Here is a 20,705-nt window from a genome sequence, read left to right on the forward strand (position 1 = left end):
CTGTCGAAATACCACACATGTGAATCTGTAGCAAACTGACAAGCATGCATCATGGACATCAGGATTGTAAGTGCACTTTGCGCTAAAAGCCCATTCTGCATCAACATCAACATCATAGTCTCCTTCACAGAAGACTCAACAATGGCTGCATTTGTAGTGGAACCACCCTCTTTCTTCTCAGCCTCTTTGGCCTTCAACTTAGGACACGACTTGATCAAGTGATCATTAGATTTACAATAATGGCAACGCATCTTCTTTTTGCCCTTATCACCATAATTTCCAGACAAAGTTTCCACTCGTAGTAGAACTGTAAGAAGTGGCTGCATTGCTGTTACCACCCTTTCTTTGAGAAGCAATAAAAGCATGTTCAACTGCACGTTGTCTAGTCCTGTTTTTTCTGGAAAGTGACTCTTGCAACAGCAATGTGCATAATGCATCAAACTTGACAACTTCTGAGTTTCCTTAGGTCATAAGTCTCCAAGTACTAGCAAAAGTCTGATAGGAATCTGGTAAGGCATCAAGAACAGTCTGCACTAGGGAACTGTCTGAAATGACTTCACCTGCAGAAACGAGTTGCTCATTGATATCCTTGACACTAGCAAGAAAAGTGTCCATATCATCTTCCTCGTGCATAATCTTTGACTCCAACTCTTTACGCAGTAAATCTTTGACTCCAACTCGTGCATAATCTTTGACTCCAACTCTTTACGCAGCAAAGCAATTTTAGCCTCATTGCGACTTGCATAAAGACCAGCCAAAATATCCCAAGCCTGTTTTGCAGATTTTGCTGAACGGATGTGAGGAACAATGGTGCGCTTCACAGACAACACAATCAATGCATGAGCTTGTGCATCCTTAACATCCCAACGAGCTTGTTCTGCCGTAGGCAAAACAACTCTAACAGCAGAAATCCTTCCAGCAAGACCTGCAGCATCCTCAACATTGCCTACATCCTCACAACTAGGACGTACATCAATGCCTTGCACAATGTTCCAGACGCCCTTTGACACAAGAACATGTTTCATCATATAAGCCCACATAGGGTAGTTATCCCCGTCCAACCTGTCCTCAGTAGCAAACATCTTGAACACATCTGTGTTGTTGTTGTCAGCCATGGTAAATGTTGCACCTGATGTGAGAACTACTCGAAAATAGGAGAAACGGAGCGAGAACAACACGTGCTATATAGCACCAAACCGTAGGAGACTATGAGGCACCTGTTATGCAAAAAACGGCACTGACAAAAACTTTGCACAAAATGACGAAATAGCCTGTGCAGCACTGCTTGTAGTGAAAACCGATGCCGAAATGAGCCCGGATAAAAAATCTGAGCAGACCAAGCTCTACGAGCTTACTCGAAATATTTGTTGACCTGCGAATGCTTGCCAAAGCTCACTGAAATCAGAGAAAGTGAGCAGGCGTGTGCTTCTGGCGACTAATAAGCCCGGGAGGACGCAACCTGCTCTCATACCAATTGTTGGAATTAGGGTTGCAGAGAAACGCACACATCTTGGAGAAGATGAAAGAAGCTCATGGCACACAATAGAGAGTGTGTTACTTAGTGTGCAATGGAAAGATAGATAGCCCTGGAGTGATGGGCGTATATACAATGCTCGGGGGAAAAAACCTCCTAAAGAGGGAAAAAATGCCTCGGCAGTCCTAGTGTGTTCACACACATCACTACCACATGTATATGGTAACACTATGGAGTAGCTTCATCACCTATAAATACCTTGGAAGGTGAGTCTTGATGCTCACTTGGCATTGTGTTCCGTAACTGCGATTGTGCGTTCAATTCTGGTTTGCTGTGGTGTCCTCATCATGTGGAAAAAAACTGATAAAGTGGTGATGGATTCGTCGTCATCAAGTCTACAGGTTATTTGATGTTCTCTTGATGTTCAAGCATAGTCGTGAGCTGGACTATTTTTTGCAAATATAAGGATGGAAAGTCTAATGGTTGAAATGCAGTAAGAAAAAAGCCGTTTAATGACTGTTTTTTTCGATTAGAGTTATGGGAAATATGCTTAAATTTGATATTATTCAAGAAATTTGGGAACTGTAACTTGAATTTTGGCTGCCAGATCTCGTGATGATAAATGGTTTGACCAAGATTGGGAAAATTTTGCTGATTTTTTCCGTGCATAATGGGGTATCTATTAAAAGGCCTGAAACTTGAAAATAGATTTTTTAGGCGTATTACGTACAGTGGGCTTATTGCCTATTTTGGTTTGGTTACCATAGTTTGGACGTCCTAAACTTAGCTATTTTGATTGTACCATTTACCTACTATCTTCGGACAAAAGCATAGCAGTATTATAGCTTACTTGCATATTGTTTTGAAGAAAAATGTGAAATGTTTCTCCAAGCTTACTATGAAGACTATCAATGAAATACTGATTGTATAATCTTATTATATGTGTAGAACCTTGTCACTGAACCGTAGGACCTGGTTTGCTTCATCTCCTGGTCTACTGGGTAATTATGGTTTCGGCTACCTGTAGGCTTTAAAAACATTACAAACGGAAAGATTTGGCAATAAGGAAGAAGCTTGAAATTGATAGTTTGTTAATTAGACTGATATTTTATAAAAAATAACTCCTCTGTTCTGAGGTTGTGATTCCAGCTGGTTGTTTTGGGACTTTTTTTTTATGCTAAGAGATGCCAAATCTCAAAACTAATTCACCTGTTGGTTAATGTGGGACAACCGGATTTGGGAAACTTAGTTGGAAGGTTATGAACATTTGAATAGTAGGAGTCGATTAAAAACGAAAATAAGAATGTTGTCTTGCCTGCTGATGTTTGGTACCAGATTGATCACCCCTCAAAGGGTATAACTTGTTGATAACTGATGCATCCTGTTTTTTTTAAAAAAATGTTGAGTCTCCAGCTTTAAAAACCTTAACATGAATGTTTCTTAAAATTACCGTTACTTACTGTATCTGTACATAATGGAATGACTCCACACTTGCATAATGATATACGGAAGAATGTCCCCAACATAATATGTAAACTGTAATGTAAGACAAATGATATATTACTTACTCGAGAGTAAGTGCTGGTCCGTTTTTACTTAGCTTGTACTGGTCTCTGTCACCTGTTTTTAGCTGATTGCCTATGCCCTGGTTGTAGACCTTCCATTGGACTACACTTGGTGAGCAAAACTTTGGCACTTCGGATAAGAGTTGTTGTTGGTCTTGTTTCTTTAGCTGGTACTGACTGTGCAAGCTGTTGCCTTTTAAATAACCTTCCCTAGCGTGCATGACTTCGGAAAATGGAAAGGCTAGATTACTATGATAAAAGCAATTGATTATTTATCCGTTTTCTTACTCTTTCTTTAAAAATGTGTAAGCCTGCCCTGGTTGGGTATATATTAGATGGAAATCGGTGGTTATAAGTATACTTTGAGACTATGTGTGATACTGGCTTTTTGAAGAATATGTCGATTATGGCATAATATGAGACTCAAATGAGGATAGGACTTTTGGTTTGGTTTTTGTAAAAAAAGTTAACTAAATCAATATATATTAGCTTTGAGAGGAGGCTCACTCTCCTGGAGAGAAAAAAAAGGGGAATTCTTAGTATAACTCTAATTTAAAAAAAAGAAATTTACATATTAAAGAACGGTTTGTTTTGTCATTGTGACATGGATAACAACTGGGATGCCCAGCATCACCTTTGTACAGCCACGTGCTAACGAACTGTTTTCTTGTGGCTATGGATGTAGGTGAGGGCTACCTTCTTTGATAAAAACATTCTGTTCTTTGTGGTAGGTGATTGGGGGCAGTTCGCTTACCTTGGAGCAACTTCACGCCAGAGTCTGGGATGACTATTTCCCAAGTTTTACTTGTTATCTTTACTACCTTGTACATAATTTATTTCAAATGCAAATAAATTATTTTACAAAACCATTGTATTTTGCCTAGAATTATTGGTCTGTGAACTGGTATAGTTCGTTTGCGTATATATTTGTATATATTTAGAACTGCTACACACACACAATAGTATGTGTGGAGGAGCAAAAGTCATTTGCCCATTTGAAGGACTTCTTTGATTCCACTCAAAGATAAGGTATTAGCATGTGCAGATTGGGGCAATGGCCATTCATTTTAGCTTATGAGGAGGAGTTTCTTTAGTTTGAGGTAGGACTCCATGATATCCATCTTGACATCTATGCATTCCTACCCTCAGAAAATTGCTCATTTTGTGCATATTCACGCAACTAATGTACCATAGCTTCACCTTTTTTTGCTACTTACATGTCACTATTGCTAGCTAATAGATTTAGCCCAACGAGAAACTTTGATACTATCTTTGGCAATGGAATGCCAACTATATATTGGCACCCATTATGGGTGTACAAAGAATGCACATATGTGTTGCTCCCTTTTTGGGGAAGGAGGGTGCTAAAAAAAAAATGAATCTTTTTTTCGCAGGAACGTGTGGGTCAAATACTAGTTTTAAAGTGTTTCAAAGTATCTAAAATGCAAAAGTGAAGGGTTGTAAAGAATGAAAAGCTCCTTGCAATTGGGGAGTCAAAAACTTTTATATTATATTATTATGCATAAAGGAGTGGCCTATATGTAATGTGTCAGCTTTTGTGGAATTTTAGTTTACTTCTTAAGTTTAAAATAATTTGTGATACACAACAAAAAAATTCAAAGTTTTAAACAAGGTGAAGAATCACGGTGGCCTGCTAAGGAAATGTAATGCAAAAGTAGATGAGAGTTGTGTTTGTAGGATTTATTTTCTCACAACAAATATTTTGAAAGGTTGTAGAGAGAGTATATTACAAAGGGAGTAATAGATATATGGCAAAATTTGATTAGTAGGTGTAGGTCAAGTTGTTTTAGTGGTAAACATGAAGAAGTTACTTGTTGACCGAATTTGGCTGAACTTAGTTTAGTTTCTTGTTTTTTGAGATAAATGTTATAGTGAACTATGTAAAGAAACCAATGTGATTATTTCAATATAAGTTGTGATTTTTAGAGTTAATATTGACATTTAAATGACATCAAAGTATGATCAAATGACATTGATCATTGCATTATAGAAATATTTCCAAAGGAATGATGGACTTAAGTAATTTTGTGTGAAAAATTTAAGTTAACGATAATAATATTTCATGAAGATGACACTAATTAACGACATTTTTTTTCTTGCAAAATTCTCTTAATCAAGTGTTGCATGTGACCTCCTTTGAAATTTATTTTATCAACATTGGAAATGTTTAAACCTAATCCCTAATAATAATACATGCTACACTAAAGTAACAATGTGACATTTGCCTATTAAAACCAAAAGTTGAAAAAAAATTCTCAATTTTGAAGAAATTCTTTTATTTAAGGACAATTTATAATTTTTTGTGAAAAAATTTACAATTTCTTTATGGTTTACAATTCTTTCATTCTTAGTTGTGAAGAAATTCTTTCATTTAAAGACAATTTATAAATTTTTAGTTGTAAATTGTCTTCAAATGAAAGAAAAATATACAAAAATATATATATATTTTGAATAAAAAAGTTGCAAAGAAAGTCATTAGGTTCTTAAATGAAGGGGCCCATTGAAACTAACAAGGTGAAAGGTCACATTGGTATACTAAAACAATTTAATGAAATGGACATGTATGTGAGGCTCTTAAATTAAAAGATTTTTATCAAATTAAAACATAAAAAACAATTCAATTGATTGGCATATTAAATTTTTTAATGCAATGGAGTCCATGCTCTTAAAGGAAAGGACTTTTTTACAAACTAAAAAAAAGAAAAGATGAAGAGGACGAAAAAGATTCTTAGTGACCCAATTTCAATGGTCCTCTTTAAAGAAATAGGTACACAAATGTCAATACCTTTCACAAAAACCTATAAACAATATTAAAAAACAAACAGATTGTACACGTCCTCCATCCGATCGACTTGCATCCCGAGAGTCCACAATTTGCACAAAAAGTCCACCCACCCCACTGTGGCCTTTTACATGGCAAAAAATTATTGTGTTGAAACTTCAAATCATTTGTTGCACCCTCTCCAACAAAAAAACACAAAAATTTGAATACAGCTGTGTGACAGATCATAAGGCTCTTTGGGACACATGTCAAGGAGCAAAAATTGAATTACCTTCATCCATATGGATACTAAGACCTTTTTAGACACACACACACACACACAGAGGAATACATATTATATATATAGACACACGCACATACATACATACATACATACATATATATATATATATATATATATATAGAGAGAGAGAGAGAGAGAGAGAGAGAGAGAGAGGAGCGAGAGGGAGGGAGGGAGGGAGGGAGATAGAGAGAGATAGGGAGATTGATAGAGAGAGAGAGAGGGATTAGGAAAAAAAAAACTTGCTTCAAACATTGATTTTGAAGCTAAATGAGCTTTTAAAAAAAAAAGCTTAGTTGAATAAAAATCTGAAAAAAGCTCCCTGAAAACCTCAACTCCTTGCTATTTGGACATTGATGGACATGCTTCTCACACAAGCATCTAACTCCATTGCTATTTGAGTCTCTTGAACAAGCATCTGGGCACCCGACGTAAGCTTAAGGGACATTATGCCACCAATCGGCTAAAAGAGCTGAGAGCACTATGGCACCATGTGGGAACCACGTAAGCCATGTGCACTGTCGAAGTGTGAACTTTATAAAGCCATGTGGGGAAATTAGTATATACGAACTTTGAGAAGCAGAGAAAAAGGGAAAGCGGAAATGTAGCAGCGGGAACTCCAGAGTTTGTTGGCCGAGTCGAGTTTTCAATGCTGCAGGGGCCTGTAGGTTGGATTTTCTCATCACGTGTGAAGTCTACGGGCGCAAAAGGGTCTGATGGGTAGAGCTGCTAAAGCTGGGTCGGCAGAGCAGATGGCGAGTTCTTTATGTTAATCCTGCAATCTCTGCATTCACCAGGTTACTTGTTGCGAAGGGTGTTGCCCGGCAGAAATCAGCATGGTTTTGAGGGTCAAATTTTGACAGACTGAGGGTTTACATACTCGAGTAGGTTCACTTTTTCTGCCAATTAAGAGTTTTTAGCTACTAAGCGGTGAAGAATCCCTCTGCATTCCTGCATTAACATGCTAGAAGAACAGCTTAGCCAAGAAGGCAATGCACATTAGAACCCCTTATCTCTCATACCTTGAAGCTACCTGATCACGATGGCTGGCCCTTGGCATCATACCTTTTTAACAGAATTGGAAGATGTCCAGGCTTTGAATGAGTGCAACGAATTCAATAACCAAGGGTAAGATTTTGATACTTTTAGACATGAAGTCTGCTGAAGTCTTTACAATATTTGACTTTTTTTTCAGGGTCTTTTTGATTTTCCAATCATGATTTTGAATTCCTTATATTATGGTTCTTCCAAATTTGTGTGTTGTGATAAGATCTCTTTTACGAATTTTTTTAAAAGGTCTTTTCACTTCACGATTCTTTTCTCGTTGTTTGTCAATAATTGGAGCATTTTGGTAGTGAAGATTGTGATATAGTCTTTAGTAATCAATGAGCAGTAAGATAGGTGATGCTGATGAGAGTGTATGCCCATGAAGATTATGTGTTGGCTTTCAGCAGTGTGTGCTTCTTAGCTGGTCAACCAAAAGGGCGGGCCGTCATTGAGATAGCATCCCTCGGAGCAATGTATCTAATTTTCAAATTTATTTAGTTGAGTAACTTTGTGCTTCAGGAGTGCAAATTATTCTGTCTCGCCTTTATGGTGAGTTGTGTCTACATGGCTCCTTTATTCTTATCTATGGTGTTGAAACCTTAAGCCAGTATTTTCTTAAATAGCTTTTGCTACCTTCCAAAAAGGTGTTGATTTTTTTGTAGAAAAAGTGTTACCATTTTGCTGTAGTTTCATTGGTCGGTCCACAACAGACAATGAGCCCCTTGGAGCTTTGCAGTTTGTGGGCCTTGGTTTTTGGGCTATTTTCAAGATCTAGTTTGGCTTCCATGTCGCTATTTCACATGAGGTGTCTTAGGGGGCATCAATGGCCCCAGATCACTAGGTTTGGATTGTCAATAATTCTCCAGAGGTGAAAAGAATGGCACCCCTAGTTTATCTTCAGCTCGCTGCCTACTTCATGTTAAGAGTTTGGCATCTCTCTAGATTCATCCAGATGCCTGGCCAAAGTGAGGTAGTCTTTTGATATCGACCTGTGTCTAGCCATGTGGTGGCGCCTAGGTTTTTGGCTCTTTCCGTGGTCTTGTATTCTCCAGTTCGCAAGGAATATTTTTCCCTTGCCATCGCAGATTCCCCCCTGAGCCCTAGGGGCCTTTGGTGCCCCGTTTCCCTATTTTCTCATATATAGCCCTTATTTTCCATTTTGTGGGGAAGTAGGAGTGGGTCGAGCAGCTTGCTAGTACCTATATATGAGAGGCAGGGGGAGGCCTAATGGCATGTGTTGTGCTCAGCCTGTAGGTTAAGGGGCTATTCCTAGTGTGAGGGTGTAGGCAGCCTATAGGGAGGGCAGCCCCAACGTTTTTGGGGTGCAACCCATCCCATCGTTTTGGGCAGCTTGGCGATGACCTCAGATACTGCAGTATCTATGAAGCAGCACCATGGTCACCATGAAACGCGTTTCGGCGGGTTTGGACAGGTGAAATGTTTTAAGCTGTGAAACGTTTAATTGATAAAGTGAAACACATGCCGTTTAGATAACAAGAAGCTACCATAGTTTGAGGTTTTAGGATCTTTCAATATCCGTATATGCATCTTTCGGTGTCACGTGACACATCCAACCCTATGTGTCCGTGGACAAGCTACAGCATGACCGGGGTTACAGTTTAGTCAAGTCAGTCTAGAAGAGGGAGTGATCTGGCACTTTTGTGAGTATGTTCGTAGACCGTGCATGTCCAGACACTTAGATTAGATGCATATCCTTTGGTTGCATACAACATGATCATCAACAGTTCCATCAGAATCCATTAGGAGCATTTTCCAGTGCATTAAACCTATTTTCCCTATTTTTGACATTTTTCACTTATTATTTTTAAGTGACTTTTGTTGGGAACTAGGTAGGGCAAATTTCATAAGTTTGCATATAAGAAACCTAGCGCTAGCACTTTCTGGCAGAAGAGGCAGCAGGAACAGTTTGTTCAACAGGCAACTTCTCAGCAAGACCCCCATCAGCATTGGATGCCTAGCGTTTTGCAGCATCTGCAGCAAGGCTAGCGTTTTTCATCAAGAACCCAGATCAGCCAGCGTTTTTGCATCTGCATCAGACTGGCGACAACAGAGGACAGATCAGCCTTAGCGTTAGTGATTTGCACCAGCAGACACAACGTTTTTGCAGCAGGACTCATTTTCAGACCTGGCGTTTTTGGATCAGCAGACCATCCTAGCGTTTTGCAGATCCTTCGCGACGGAACAGTTAGAAGCATCAGCGTTTTCAATTTTCAGCACTTAGACACAACATAACAAGTCCCAAACCTCACAGATCTCACCTTCCTGCAGCAAATCCTCGCCGCACGTCAGATCCCGCGAAGTTTGTAGATTCAGCCGGGAAAACGAAGATTTCAGCATCTGCGTTTTCAGCGCGTCGTCATCGACATCGTCACCGACATAGAGTCAAAATTCAACAGATAGAAGATTTGCAGATTCAGCCATTAGCGTTTTCAGATTTCAGCCCGTCTCGTCGTCGTCCTCATCATCGTCGACATCAAGTCCAAGCATTATAGAGATTTGTGCTCGTTGTAAAACCCTCCTCCGAAGGCCCCTCTCTATGGCGAGAGTGGTCTACTTATGATTGCACAAATCTCTACAATGCTTGGACTTGCCGACGATGTCGACGACGACGAGACGGGCTAAAATATGAAAATGCTAAGGACTGAAATCTGCAAATCTTGTATTTGCTGAATTCTGACTCTATGTCGGTGACGATGTCGATGACGACCATGTGACGACGACGCGCTGAAAACACAGATGCTGGAATCTGCGTTTTCTAGGTTGAAACTGAAAACCTGAAAACTTTGCGGGATCTTACCGTGTGGCGAGGATCTGCTGTGGGAAGGTGAGATCTGCGAGGTTCGGGACTTGTTCTGCGAGTGCTAAGGGCTGAAAACTGAAAACGCTGGTCCTAGGGCTGAATCTGTCGCGATGATCTGCAAAAACGCTAGGGATGTTTTCTGTCCTGTTGCAAAAACGCTAGGGAATTTGCAGAGTCTGAGGTCGTTAGGTTGGTCTGCAATGCAAAACGCTAGGGCTGATCTGCAATGGAGAAAAACATTGTCTGTTCTTGGTTGAAAACGCTAAGTCATCCGCCGAGGGGGGTCTTTCTGAGAAGGTGCACTGTGGATGTCAGGTCCTTGTTGCCTCTTCTGCCAAAAAGTGCTAGCGCTAGGTTTTTATTTATACAAATTTAGCAAAATTGCCCTACCTACTTTCCAACAAAAGTCACTTAAAAATAACAAGTGAAAAATGTCAAAAATAGGGAAAATAGGTCTATGCACTGTAAAAATGCTATTGATGGGATCTGACTGGAATCTGATGGTCATACCGTGTGCAACCAGAGGATATGCATCTAATCTAAGTGTCTGGACATGCACGGTCTGCGAACAGCTCACAAAAGTGCATATCACTTCCTATTCTAGACTGACTTGACTGACTGAACCCTGGTTGTGCTATAGCTTGCCCACGGACACATAGGGTTGGATGTGTCACGTGACATCCCCGCCTTTTCAAAGTGAGGTACTGGTACCGAACTGTATGGCGTCGTGGGAGATCGCCAATAGCATCTGGAATCCTGGAAGGGACTCTTCGCCAGCCCATTCTGATGTGCGGGTCGTGCGGTACTTGAACTTCATAAAGGTCTGCAACGCTTGCTTCTTTGGGCCGCGCCGAAAGTGACAAAAAGTCTTCTGTAGCTCCTTCAATGCTTCAACTTCGTCTAGAGTCATGCTTCTTTCTTCTTCAAGAATCTCCATGGCTGAAAATTCCTGAAACCATTTCCAACACAAAACCATGAACATATCTATTCCATGTAAAGTGACTAGAAAGAATCTTGTCTTCCTCAAAGACCGTGCATGCAATGTAGATGAACAAAGAGACGGAGTGCCAAATCGTTCACCACACACACGCAAACAATGAGATCGAATCTTTCTCTTCTGATCTAAAGCAATCAACTATGGCAATTCACAACGGAAATGCCCATGCTTGGTGCTCATACTTTCTTGTGCTCTTTCTACAACTATGTCATGCCAAGGAAGAGACATGGAATGTGACCTCCTTGAATGCATACTTTTCAGCTTTTCATGAACAATCCGCATACATTCGTGCTCATTCATGGGTGAAACGTGCTCAACGTACAATATGTCATGCCTAGGAAAAGGGATCACATATAGACGCTAACGAAAATACAGGAAACGATCACGAATGAAACACTCGTACAATGCGTGTTGACAAATCATTCGAACACGTAGTACTTCCTGTAAGGGTTCTTTGGACCTAGGCTCGAGAGCCAAGATCGGTTCTTCGTGATTGATCGAATCTGCAATGAGGTTAGCTTTGCTAGAAAAAGTATCCACTCACTCATCCTTCTTGTGAACAATCACATCTTCTTCATGCAAATCATCATGCTTGTGAGAAATCACATCTTGATCATGCAACATGCTTGTCATTGTCATCCAAATCATCATGCTCATCATTATCATTCAAATCATCATGCTCATGATTATCAGGCAATTCATTATGCTTATCATCATGCAAATCCTGTGTATCATGCCTTGGAGAAGAAGAGACTGAGAGTGTCTCCTTTTCCCGAATCTCTTGCATCTGTGCCTGAACTTGAGAAAAGGGTCGCAAGAATTCTTTCATGTGTTGATCGCTCTTCTCTTGTCGTGCTTTGGTCTCGCGGTCATATTCTGCTTGTCTTGCTTTGTTCTCGCGATGTATGGCTGCTACTCTTTCTGTGTATTGACGCTCTATGGCTGTCATCTTTTCTTCGTGTTCACGCTCTATTTCTGCTTTTCGGTCTAACTTCTTGTCCATCATCCTCTTGTCGAAAAGTGTCATAGGATCTGGTGCAATCTTTGGCGTAAATGGGGAAGGGGGAGGGTCGAAAAAACCTCATGGTGGGGAAAATTCTTCTTCGCCTCTCTCATGCTCATCACCTTCAAGCGAAGTATCCATTCTGCTTCGAGTGATGACCATCCACTGAAGTCTTGGGTTCTTGTGGTCTTTGGTTCTTAAGTTCACGAGGAACTTGGGTTCTTGCGGGTCTTGGGTTCTTGAGGTTCTTGAGGGTCTTCTTTTGCTTGCAATCTGTGTTCGAGAAGGATCTTCTCTTCACCCGAGTTCTGCTCTTTTCCGCCGGCGCACCCCTTGGCGGCCTTGCGCTCACACCAAGGTTGCTTTTTCCCACCTCACGTCGATTGACCGGCAGTTAAGTGCACGGTCCGCTCTCAATGAGTGAAAAGAGGCACAAGGGGAGACTGTACAAGCCCTTCTTTCTTGGGTTTCTTGTCACTCTTTAAAAACACGATTAGGAATCGACACGCCCAAGTGAACTTGGGTTCGTGCGACCTCAAATTATGTGGTTCTTGTGGTTCTTTCCTTGAGTGATACAGAACACTGCCAAAGCTCTGATACCGATGTAAGGTGCAGCGGAATGAATGTTCGAACTTTGCTCAAGATGAGTGCTCCGAACTGTGCTCAAGGTTCCTTTTACTTACGGAAGGGAGAGCCTTCCGTTCCTTTAGTGAGAGAGTGCAATGAACACAAACAAAGTGAATGGACACTGTGAATGGAAGTGCATGAGACTGAGAGATAGAGAAGAGAATACGACACCAGAGATGATGTAAAACCCTCCTCTGAAGGTCCCACTCTCTATGGCGAGAGTGGTCTACTTATGATTGCACAAATCTCTACAATGAATTGAACTTGCCGATGATGTCGACGACGATGAGATGGGCTAAAAGCTGAAAACGCTAAGGGCTGAAATTTGCAAATCTTGTATCTGCTGAATTCTGACTCTATGTCGATGATGACGATACGACGACGACGCGCTGAAAACGCAGATGTTGAAATCTGCGTTTTCTGGGCTGAAACTGAAAACTTTTCGGGATCTGACCGTGTGGCGAGGATCTGTTGCGGGAAGGAGGTTTGGGACTTGTTCTGCGAGTGCTAAGGGCTGAAACTGAAAAGGTTGGTCCTAGGGTTGACTCTGTCGCGATGATCTGCAAAAACGCTAGGGAATTTGCAGAGTCTGAGGTCGCCAGGTTGGTCTGCAATGCAAAACGCTGGGGCTGATCTACAATGGAGAAAAGCGCTGGCTGTTCTTGGCTGAAAACACTAAGTCATCTGCCCGGGGGGTCTTGCTGAGAAGGTGCACTGTGGATGTCAGGTCCCTGCTGCTTCTTCTGCCAGAAAGTGCTAGCGCTAGGTTTTTATTTATACAAATTTAGCAAAATTGCCCTACCTACTTTCCAACAAAAGTCACTTGAAAATAATAAGTGAAAAATGTCAAAAATAGGAAAAATAGGTCTATGCACTGTAAAAATGCTACTGATGGGATTCGATTGGAATCTGATGGTCATACTGTGTGCAACGAGAGGATATGCGTCTAATCTAAGTGTCTGGACATGCACGGTCTGCGAACAGACTCACAAAAGTGCCAGATCACTTCCTATTCTAGACTGACTGAACCTTGGTTGTGCTGTAGCTTGTCCATGGACGCATAGGGTTGGAGTGTCACGTGACAGATGTCCTCTAGTGATGCGACGGGATTGTGCAGGAGAGAGAGAGAGAGAGAGAATTGTGCCCGGGTGAGAGTTTACGGTGAGAGTGATCACACACTCACTCGTCAACACCTCTTTATCGATGGAAAGCTTAGCCGCTCTTGATCCTTAACCTCCTCAAGGGGAAGATTGAAACCGGCCTTGAGCCTTATTAAAGAGTGGTAAACTTTAGCTTTCACCGTAAAGAAACTTCACAAATGAACTTGCAACTGAATTCACCACTTCAAAACAATCCACGACTTGGTAGCTAGAGTGCTCCCAAGTAGACAATGACACCCTGTTGGCCCCAAAGATTGGCGCCTCTTTTGGTATTTCTTCATTCTTATTAAACCAAAGAATAACTGTAATCTTCTACAAGATGTCCTACTTTTATTGGGCTGAAATTTCCCTACTCGAGCCCAATTTCGGCAGCATAACGACAGTAGAAGTCATCACGGTCAAGAACACAAGTAGGTAAATGGTGGTTTCCCACGTACTCTAGAGCATTTTTATAGACCTAGCAAGAAATTACAGCACCACTGAATTCTCTGTTTTTGGCCTCTAAATTGCACCAACACACCTATTCGATGATTCTGTAGCTTCCCCGAAGCTCCTGGTACATTTAGGCATCAAATTTCACCATAACCCTAAACCTACAAAATATTACAGCAAGCTGTAATTCTCTGTTTTGTGTTCTGATTCGTGTATCGATCACTCTTGTGGGTAGCTCTCGAGCTCCCGCACCTATAGAGTTACTTGCCCTTCGATTTAGGTGTGGTTTCTCTCGAGAAATCTCTCTAATGGTCTTGATAGCACCTGTACTGGCTGTGAATCCGTGATTACTGATTCGATACTTGTGCAAGAGGCTTAATCTAGCATAGAAACCCCACAATTGTACATAACAAATGAAAAGCCGTTGAGCTGGGCATCACGAATATGTATTCAAAAGGGGAGAGAGATGCATGAGAGCGGAATCATCGTGCTACATAAGGCAGAGAAGAAGGCAAGCTTTCCATCAAAACTGTGATCACCTGCACCCACTACTCAACAGACACTGTATTCACAATGACTAAAATCAGACCTAGCAAGAAATTACAGCACCACTGAATTCTCTGTTTTTGGCCTCTAAATTGCACCAACACACCTATTCGATGATTCCGTAGCTTCCCCGAAGCTCCTGGTACATTTAGGCATCAAATTTCACCATAACCCTAAACCTACAAAATATTACAGCAAGCTGTAATTCTCTGTTTTGTGTTCTGATTCGTGTATCGATCACTCTTGTGGGTAGCTCTCGAGCTCCCGCACCTATAGAGTTACTTGCCCTTCGATTTAGGTGTGGTTTCTCTCGAGAAATCTCTCTAATGGTCTTGATAGCACCTGTACTGGCTGTGAATCCGTGATTACTGATTCGATACTTGTGCAAGAGGCTTAATCTAGCGTAGAAACCCCACAACTGTACATAACAAATGAAAAGCCGTTGAGCTGGGCATCACGAATATGTATTCAAAAGGGGAGAGAGATGCATGAGAGCGGAATCATCGTGCTACATAAGGCAGAGAAGAAGGCAAGCTTTCCATCAAAACTGTGATCACCTGCACCCACTACTGAACAGACACTGTATTCACAATGACTAAAATCAGCCCCCCCCCCCCCCCCCCCTCTCTCTCTCTCTCTCTCTCTCTCTCTCTCTCTCCCCCCAAATCGATTTGGGCGTCCCCTCCTTGCTGAGGTGTCTTGCAAATGGTTTCTAGCTGACAAGTGTCCAATTTGCTCACTTGGTTTAATTTCCTAGTATCCACCAACTCATGAAGTCTCGCTGAGGGGCCTAAATGACTTTCACTGAGTCTAGCCACTCCTTCACCAGTCAGATTTCACTGCTGATCGGCCCACCCATCTCGTGGCTGCTTGGCCTTGACTCTTGTGTGTGAAGCTCTCGGCCATTGGCTGTTTCACACTACCATGCAATGTCCGAGCATTTGTGATTTCAAAAAGAGGGTCCCAAAAATTAAATAAAAATCAAGGAAAAGAAACCAACAAAAAAGTATCATGACAAAGATTCTGAAGAAACATCCTGCGGGGAGGCTTAACCACCCTTGATGCTTAACCGCCTCAAGGGAAAGCCTCCCGGAAACATCTTGCAGGAAACTATAGCCGCCCTTGGTGCCCAGCCGCTTGAAGGGGAAGCCTCCCAGGAAACATCCTTCAGGGAAGCTTAACCACCCTTGGTGCTTAGCTGCCTCAAAGGAAACTTCTCAGGGAACTTCCTGCGGGGAAGCTCAACCGCCCTTGGTGCTTAGCCGCCTCAAGAGAAACTTCCTAGGAAACTTCTTGATTATGGCACAAAAAGCATTCGGAAGAATATCTCTCTCCTCTCCAATTCTCCATGAATAGCGTGCAAAATTGACTTACTCTAGAATGTGAAATCCCTCTTACCATGACATGCATGCGGAGGGTATTTCCATGTCCTAGGGTGGCATCTCCCAAAGACACCCTCACACGAACGGTAGCCGAGAGATAAGCCTCGCTAGCATCAACCTCCATGCACATGAGAATCCATGTGCAAATCACAAAAAGGAAAAAAAGACTTACCATAGGTTCTCACCATCGGCTTGCTGTGCGTACATTAGACTCACCTCCCAGCCATAGAGCCAATAAGGGCTCATCCCTAAGCCTGGGAGCCTGCAGCTAACGGGCTAGCCTCCACTGCAAGGGCTGGTGTCCCACACCACCAAGCCCACACCAAGCGGGTGTGTGGGTAGAGCTGCCAAGGGCATAGAGTCGAAGTGTGGTGATCACACAAGATGGCTCACAAATGAGACCTCATTCCTATGTATAAGACTCCTTAACCACCCTTCTTAACCTCCCTCAACTAAGGGTTCGTTCACACGCAGGGTCGGTTCATACTGGCCGGACATAGCTCAAGCGCCCATCCTGATGTGTGGGTACATAACACCAAGGACCTTTATAAGTGTGCCATGGCCTTTCTTCTCAGCAGATTAGCTTGGGAGCACTGGGAGAGAGAGGACACTCGGACATTGTACTCTTTCAAAGTAATAATAAAGAAATACTGGAAGGGGTGTTACTCTGGGACAAGTGTATCTTGGCTCGGAACTCCCCCGTGCTGGTCAACTCTCCTCTTCTCTGTCTATTCAAGTTCATTCAGTTGTTTAAAGTCTTCTCTCGTGGGTTGCAGTAGATCTTTGGCTTGGAGTGTCCAAGTCTATTAAAGGAGTCTGCAAACTGTCTCGGATTCCGTCTTCGGATTCCTTGGAGCGTAAGCCGTAGCCTCTGTCACAAACTGATGATGTGGTAGTACGGACATCAGAGCAGTACAGAATCCTTGGAAATTGCGTCGACATGCTGAAATGGCAACATTACGGATTTGCGCTTTTTGCATTGGTTGGTGCTGATGTGGCAGGCTGTACGGATTTCCGCGATCCACGTTGGCAGCTTTTTGAGACCTGAAGCTTTTGAGTTTGCAGCTTTTCATGTAGTTGCTTTTGAGTTTGAAGACCAAGGGCCTATAAATATGAACCCAGGGTCACTTATTCTCTCAGTCTGCTGATGAGCAACTAAGCAGAGAGAGCCCTCGATCATTGTAACTTTGCTCAAGCATCAATATAAAAATAAATACCGAAAGGGCGCTTGATTTTGGGGCCAACACCTCTAGGCACGGAACTATGCCAGGTCGTGTCGACTCTATTTTAAGTTGTGATAAAGTTTGTGAAGTGTTTTCTCTCGTGTGTCGTGCCATGTTTTCGACTTGGGGTGCCCAAGTCTGTAACAGAGGTATATAGCCCAATCGATTTTCCTTCCACCGAGAAATGCGATCCTTTTACCACGACACACATGGATTCAAGTGACGAGTCTGGCAAGAATCAAATGAACCCACCTGACAATTCCAGATCGGGTGAAAGTATGAAAAATTCAAATGGGCAATCGGAAGAAGAGTATGGGCCTCCACGGCCTACGGAGTGTAAACAAATGGAGATGTAGCGTTAACAGCAAGTTGATGCTTGTGCTAAGCAGATGCTACAGTATTCGAAGGATCCCCAATACACGAAATTTTTGACCCGGCACCCGATTGATGAGATTCATTCTCGATGGTGTACGGTCATCGATTCACCATTAAAGTCCGCATTGAAGAAACCACCGGCCTCGTGGATGTACACTAAAGATGAACTTGATGATGTGATTGAATGACGAGCCAACCCAATATTGAAGATCACAAAGCATTCAAAGAGACGCAACAAGGGAACAGATTACCTTGGTTATTTGGTCCGACAGTCTTCTTTTGCAAATGCACGAAAAGCCAAGAAGCGTGTACGCTTCGAGGATGTGTCGAGTTCGTCGTCCTCATCCTCTTCTGATTCCAATGATGAGGACAAAAAGGACAAGAAACGACGAAGAACCAGAGACATGGAAAGAACAAGAAGAAGGCCAAGAAAAGAAGATCCCACCGATGATCTTGGAGCATTCATTCTCTTCTGTGAGTCGGACTCTGATGACCAGATGTTTTGTTCAAAGAGGAAGCACTTTTATAGAGCCAATGTCACAACCTGCTGACGTGTCAAAGCCCTGAAGAATGGGGCCAACTCACAGATGCTGGCCGAGGGGCCTAAACCCTAAGAAGAACAAGTAACATAAGAAGAAGTCCTATCAACTTATGGGGACCCTTCGATGGGGCCCCAAGTGACATAAAGGATTCAAATAAAGTTGGACTCTCTCACACACACAAAAGACTTGCGCAAACTAATGACATGGCAAATTTTTGGAAATTCCGCAGACTGCTAACGTGGCAAAACTATACGGATTTCCGCTTCACGTTGGCCGTGGTGACGTGGCAGGACTGTACGAATTTCCTTGATTTACGCTGACAGCTTTTAAGCATTGCTTTTTGGACCAGAAGCTTTTGAGTTTGAAGGCTTTTCATGTAAACCGCTTTTCATAGGCCAAGGGCCATTAAATATGTGCTAAGGGCTCATTCTTTGGCATGCTTCCTGGAGAAGATGTAGAGTCTGGAGTACCGGCTTGTACTGTGTTGATGCAATATAAAGAAATACGGATTGTGGCAAGAAGCATGAGGCACAGAGCAGCAGAGAGCTATGTAGACGGTTGGAGAGTCACCATGTGGGAACGTGTTCTTAGAAGATGGGCAACGAATCACTTAGTAATTACTAGAATAATTACTACAGTAAACCCGAAGTATATAAATAGGGCCCATTACATTGATATCAGGTTGGCAATTGTAATCACTTGTATTAGCTCTTTGGGCTATAATTGCACTTGAGCATCAGTGGCAGTATTGTTGGCTATACTTTTCTCTGTAGTCATATCCGCTGTAATCTCAATCATGGTATATATTCAGTGATACTTACTTCTCAACAGTCTTTTGAATCTGATTCTGAATTTGAACTTTATTCTAGTCTATAAGTCCGATTCTCATTTCAGTATTCACATTTTAGTTTAGTCTCTGATTTCTGTCTAGTCTGCTGTATGAAATCTTCCCACACGAGTAGCTGAAATCCTTCAACACTGGAATTAGCTGTCTCAAGAGATCAGCTCCAATTCCATTTTGGCGATCACGGTGGCTCGAGCTGAAGCTCGTGGACTGAAAGACTCTTCTCCCAGTTGAAGTTTTCAGCAATGGCATCAAAATCCAATCGTGGCCGGAAATCTACCAATCGTGTGGACCCCATTCCTGAGGAGTCAGGAAGAGAGTCTGACCCCAAGCAAGAGAAAATGACTAACACTGAGGCTTAGGAGGAGCATAGTCAGGCTGATGAGGCGCAGGACTCATAGCACTCCAGTCATTCTCGACGCAGACGGGCACAATGGGAAGCACGAAAGGCAAAGAGTTCCAAGAGTTCTTAGTCTCGCCAGAAAGATGCGCATATCAAAGGCAGAAAGGGAAGTCACCATACTTCTAGCAGACAAAACAGAGAAGATACTGATACTGAGACAGAGACAGAGATTGATTGGGATGCTGACACTGACAATTGCAAGAAGGCTCCCAAGCGTCAGTCTGAAGCCAAGAAGAGAATTGGCGGGATCAGCAGTAATCGAAATGATTACACCGCTTCCCTGAAGATTTCCTTTCCCATATTCAAAGGAGGGAAAAAGGATGATTCTGATGTTCACATACAAGCTTTCGAGCAGTATGCTGAACTAAAAAACATTGATGAAGATGATTGGGGGGAATACTTTTCACAAACCTTGAAGGAAGCAGCAAGGAAATGGTATTACCATACCCTGCATGCCAGCTGAGATCAAATAATAAATTACTTAAGGCCTTCAGGTTGGAATATTCCGACAATCAAGGAGATGAGGATATTCTCTCTGAATTGGATCAGATCAAACAGAGGAATTTGTCAGTCCGCAGCTATGTCGAAAAGAGGAATTTGTCAGTCCGCAGCTATGTCGAAAAGATCAAAGAACTGACCAGACAGTTGCAAGAACCACCGTTTGAGAAGAGATTGAGGGCATGATTTCTGAATGGGTTCAGAAGCAAGAAGCTGAGAGAACAAGAAGTACCAGCCCCTACAAAGAAATTCAATGATCTGGTCCAGCGAGCATTAAAACTGGAACAGCAGGCTAAGAAAGAAAAGAGCCACAAGAAGAGAAGGACCAGTAGCAGTAGTTCGGCTACTGAAGCATCTGATTCCAGTGCAACATCCAGCAGCTCCGAGAGCAGCTCCAATGAATGGACAAAGGAAAAATCAAAGAAAGGATCATGGACCAAGAAAATTGAAGAAATGGCTAGGCAGATTGCAGAGATTAGCCATACAAGACAGCTGGTCCGGAAGATGGAGACTTGGTGTTCAAGATGTAAATCCAAGGATCACATCTCCACGGAATGCCCACAATGTACCTACTGCAAGGCCTTCGGTCACCTATGGAATAATTGTGGCATCCGAATTCACCATTTTAAGAAAGGAAAGGATCTATCAGTGGTTGCCTACACTGAACCAATAAAGGCAGAGCC

At 42.3% G+C, this 20,705-nt stretch overlaps 1 protein-coding gene across 1 annotated transcript in view; it reads left to right on the top strand.

The window, feature by feature from the left end:
• Positions 1-6,627: 6,627 nt before the first annotated feature.
• LOC147463263 (uncharacterized) overlaps positions 6,628-20,705 on the top strand; it is a 55,284-nt gene continuing 41,206 nt past the window's right edge. Inside the window, exon 1 of the mRNA XM_086487840.1 lies at positions 6,628-7,250. Within this exon, the coding sequence (XP_086343966.1) occupies positions 7,165-7,250 (86 nt within the window). The 5' untranslated portion in view covers positions 6,628-7,164. The remainder of the gene's footprint in view (positions 7,251-20,705) is intronic.

This window comes from Adiantum capillus-veneris, chromosome 2 (genome assembly GCF_014529385.1).
Source record: "Adiantum capillus-veneris isolate H3 chromosome 2, ASM1452938v2, whole genome shotgun sequence".
Classification (NCBI taxonomy): domain Eukaryota; kingdom Viridiplantae; phylum Streptophyta; class Polypodiopsida; order Polypodiales; family Pteridaceae; genus Adiantum; species Adiantum capillus-veneris.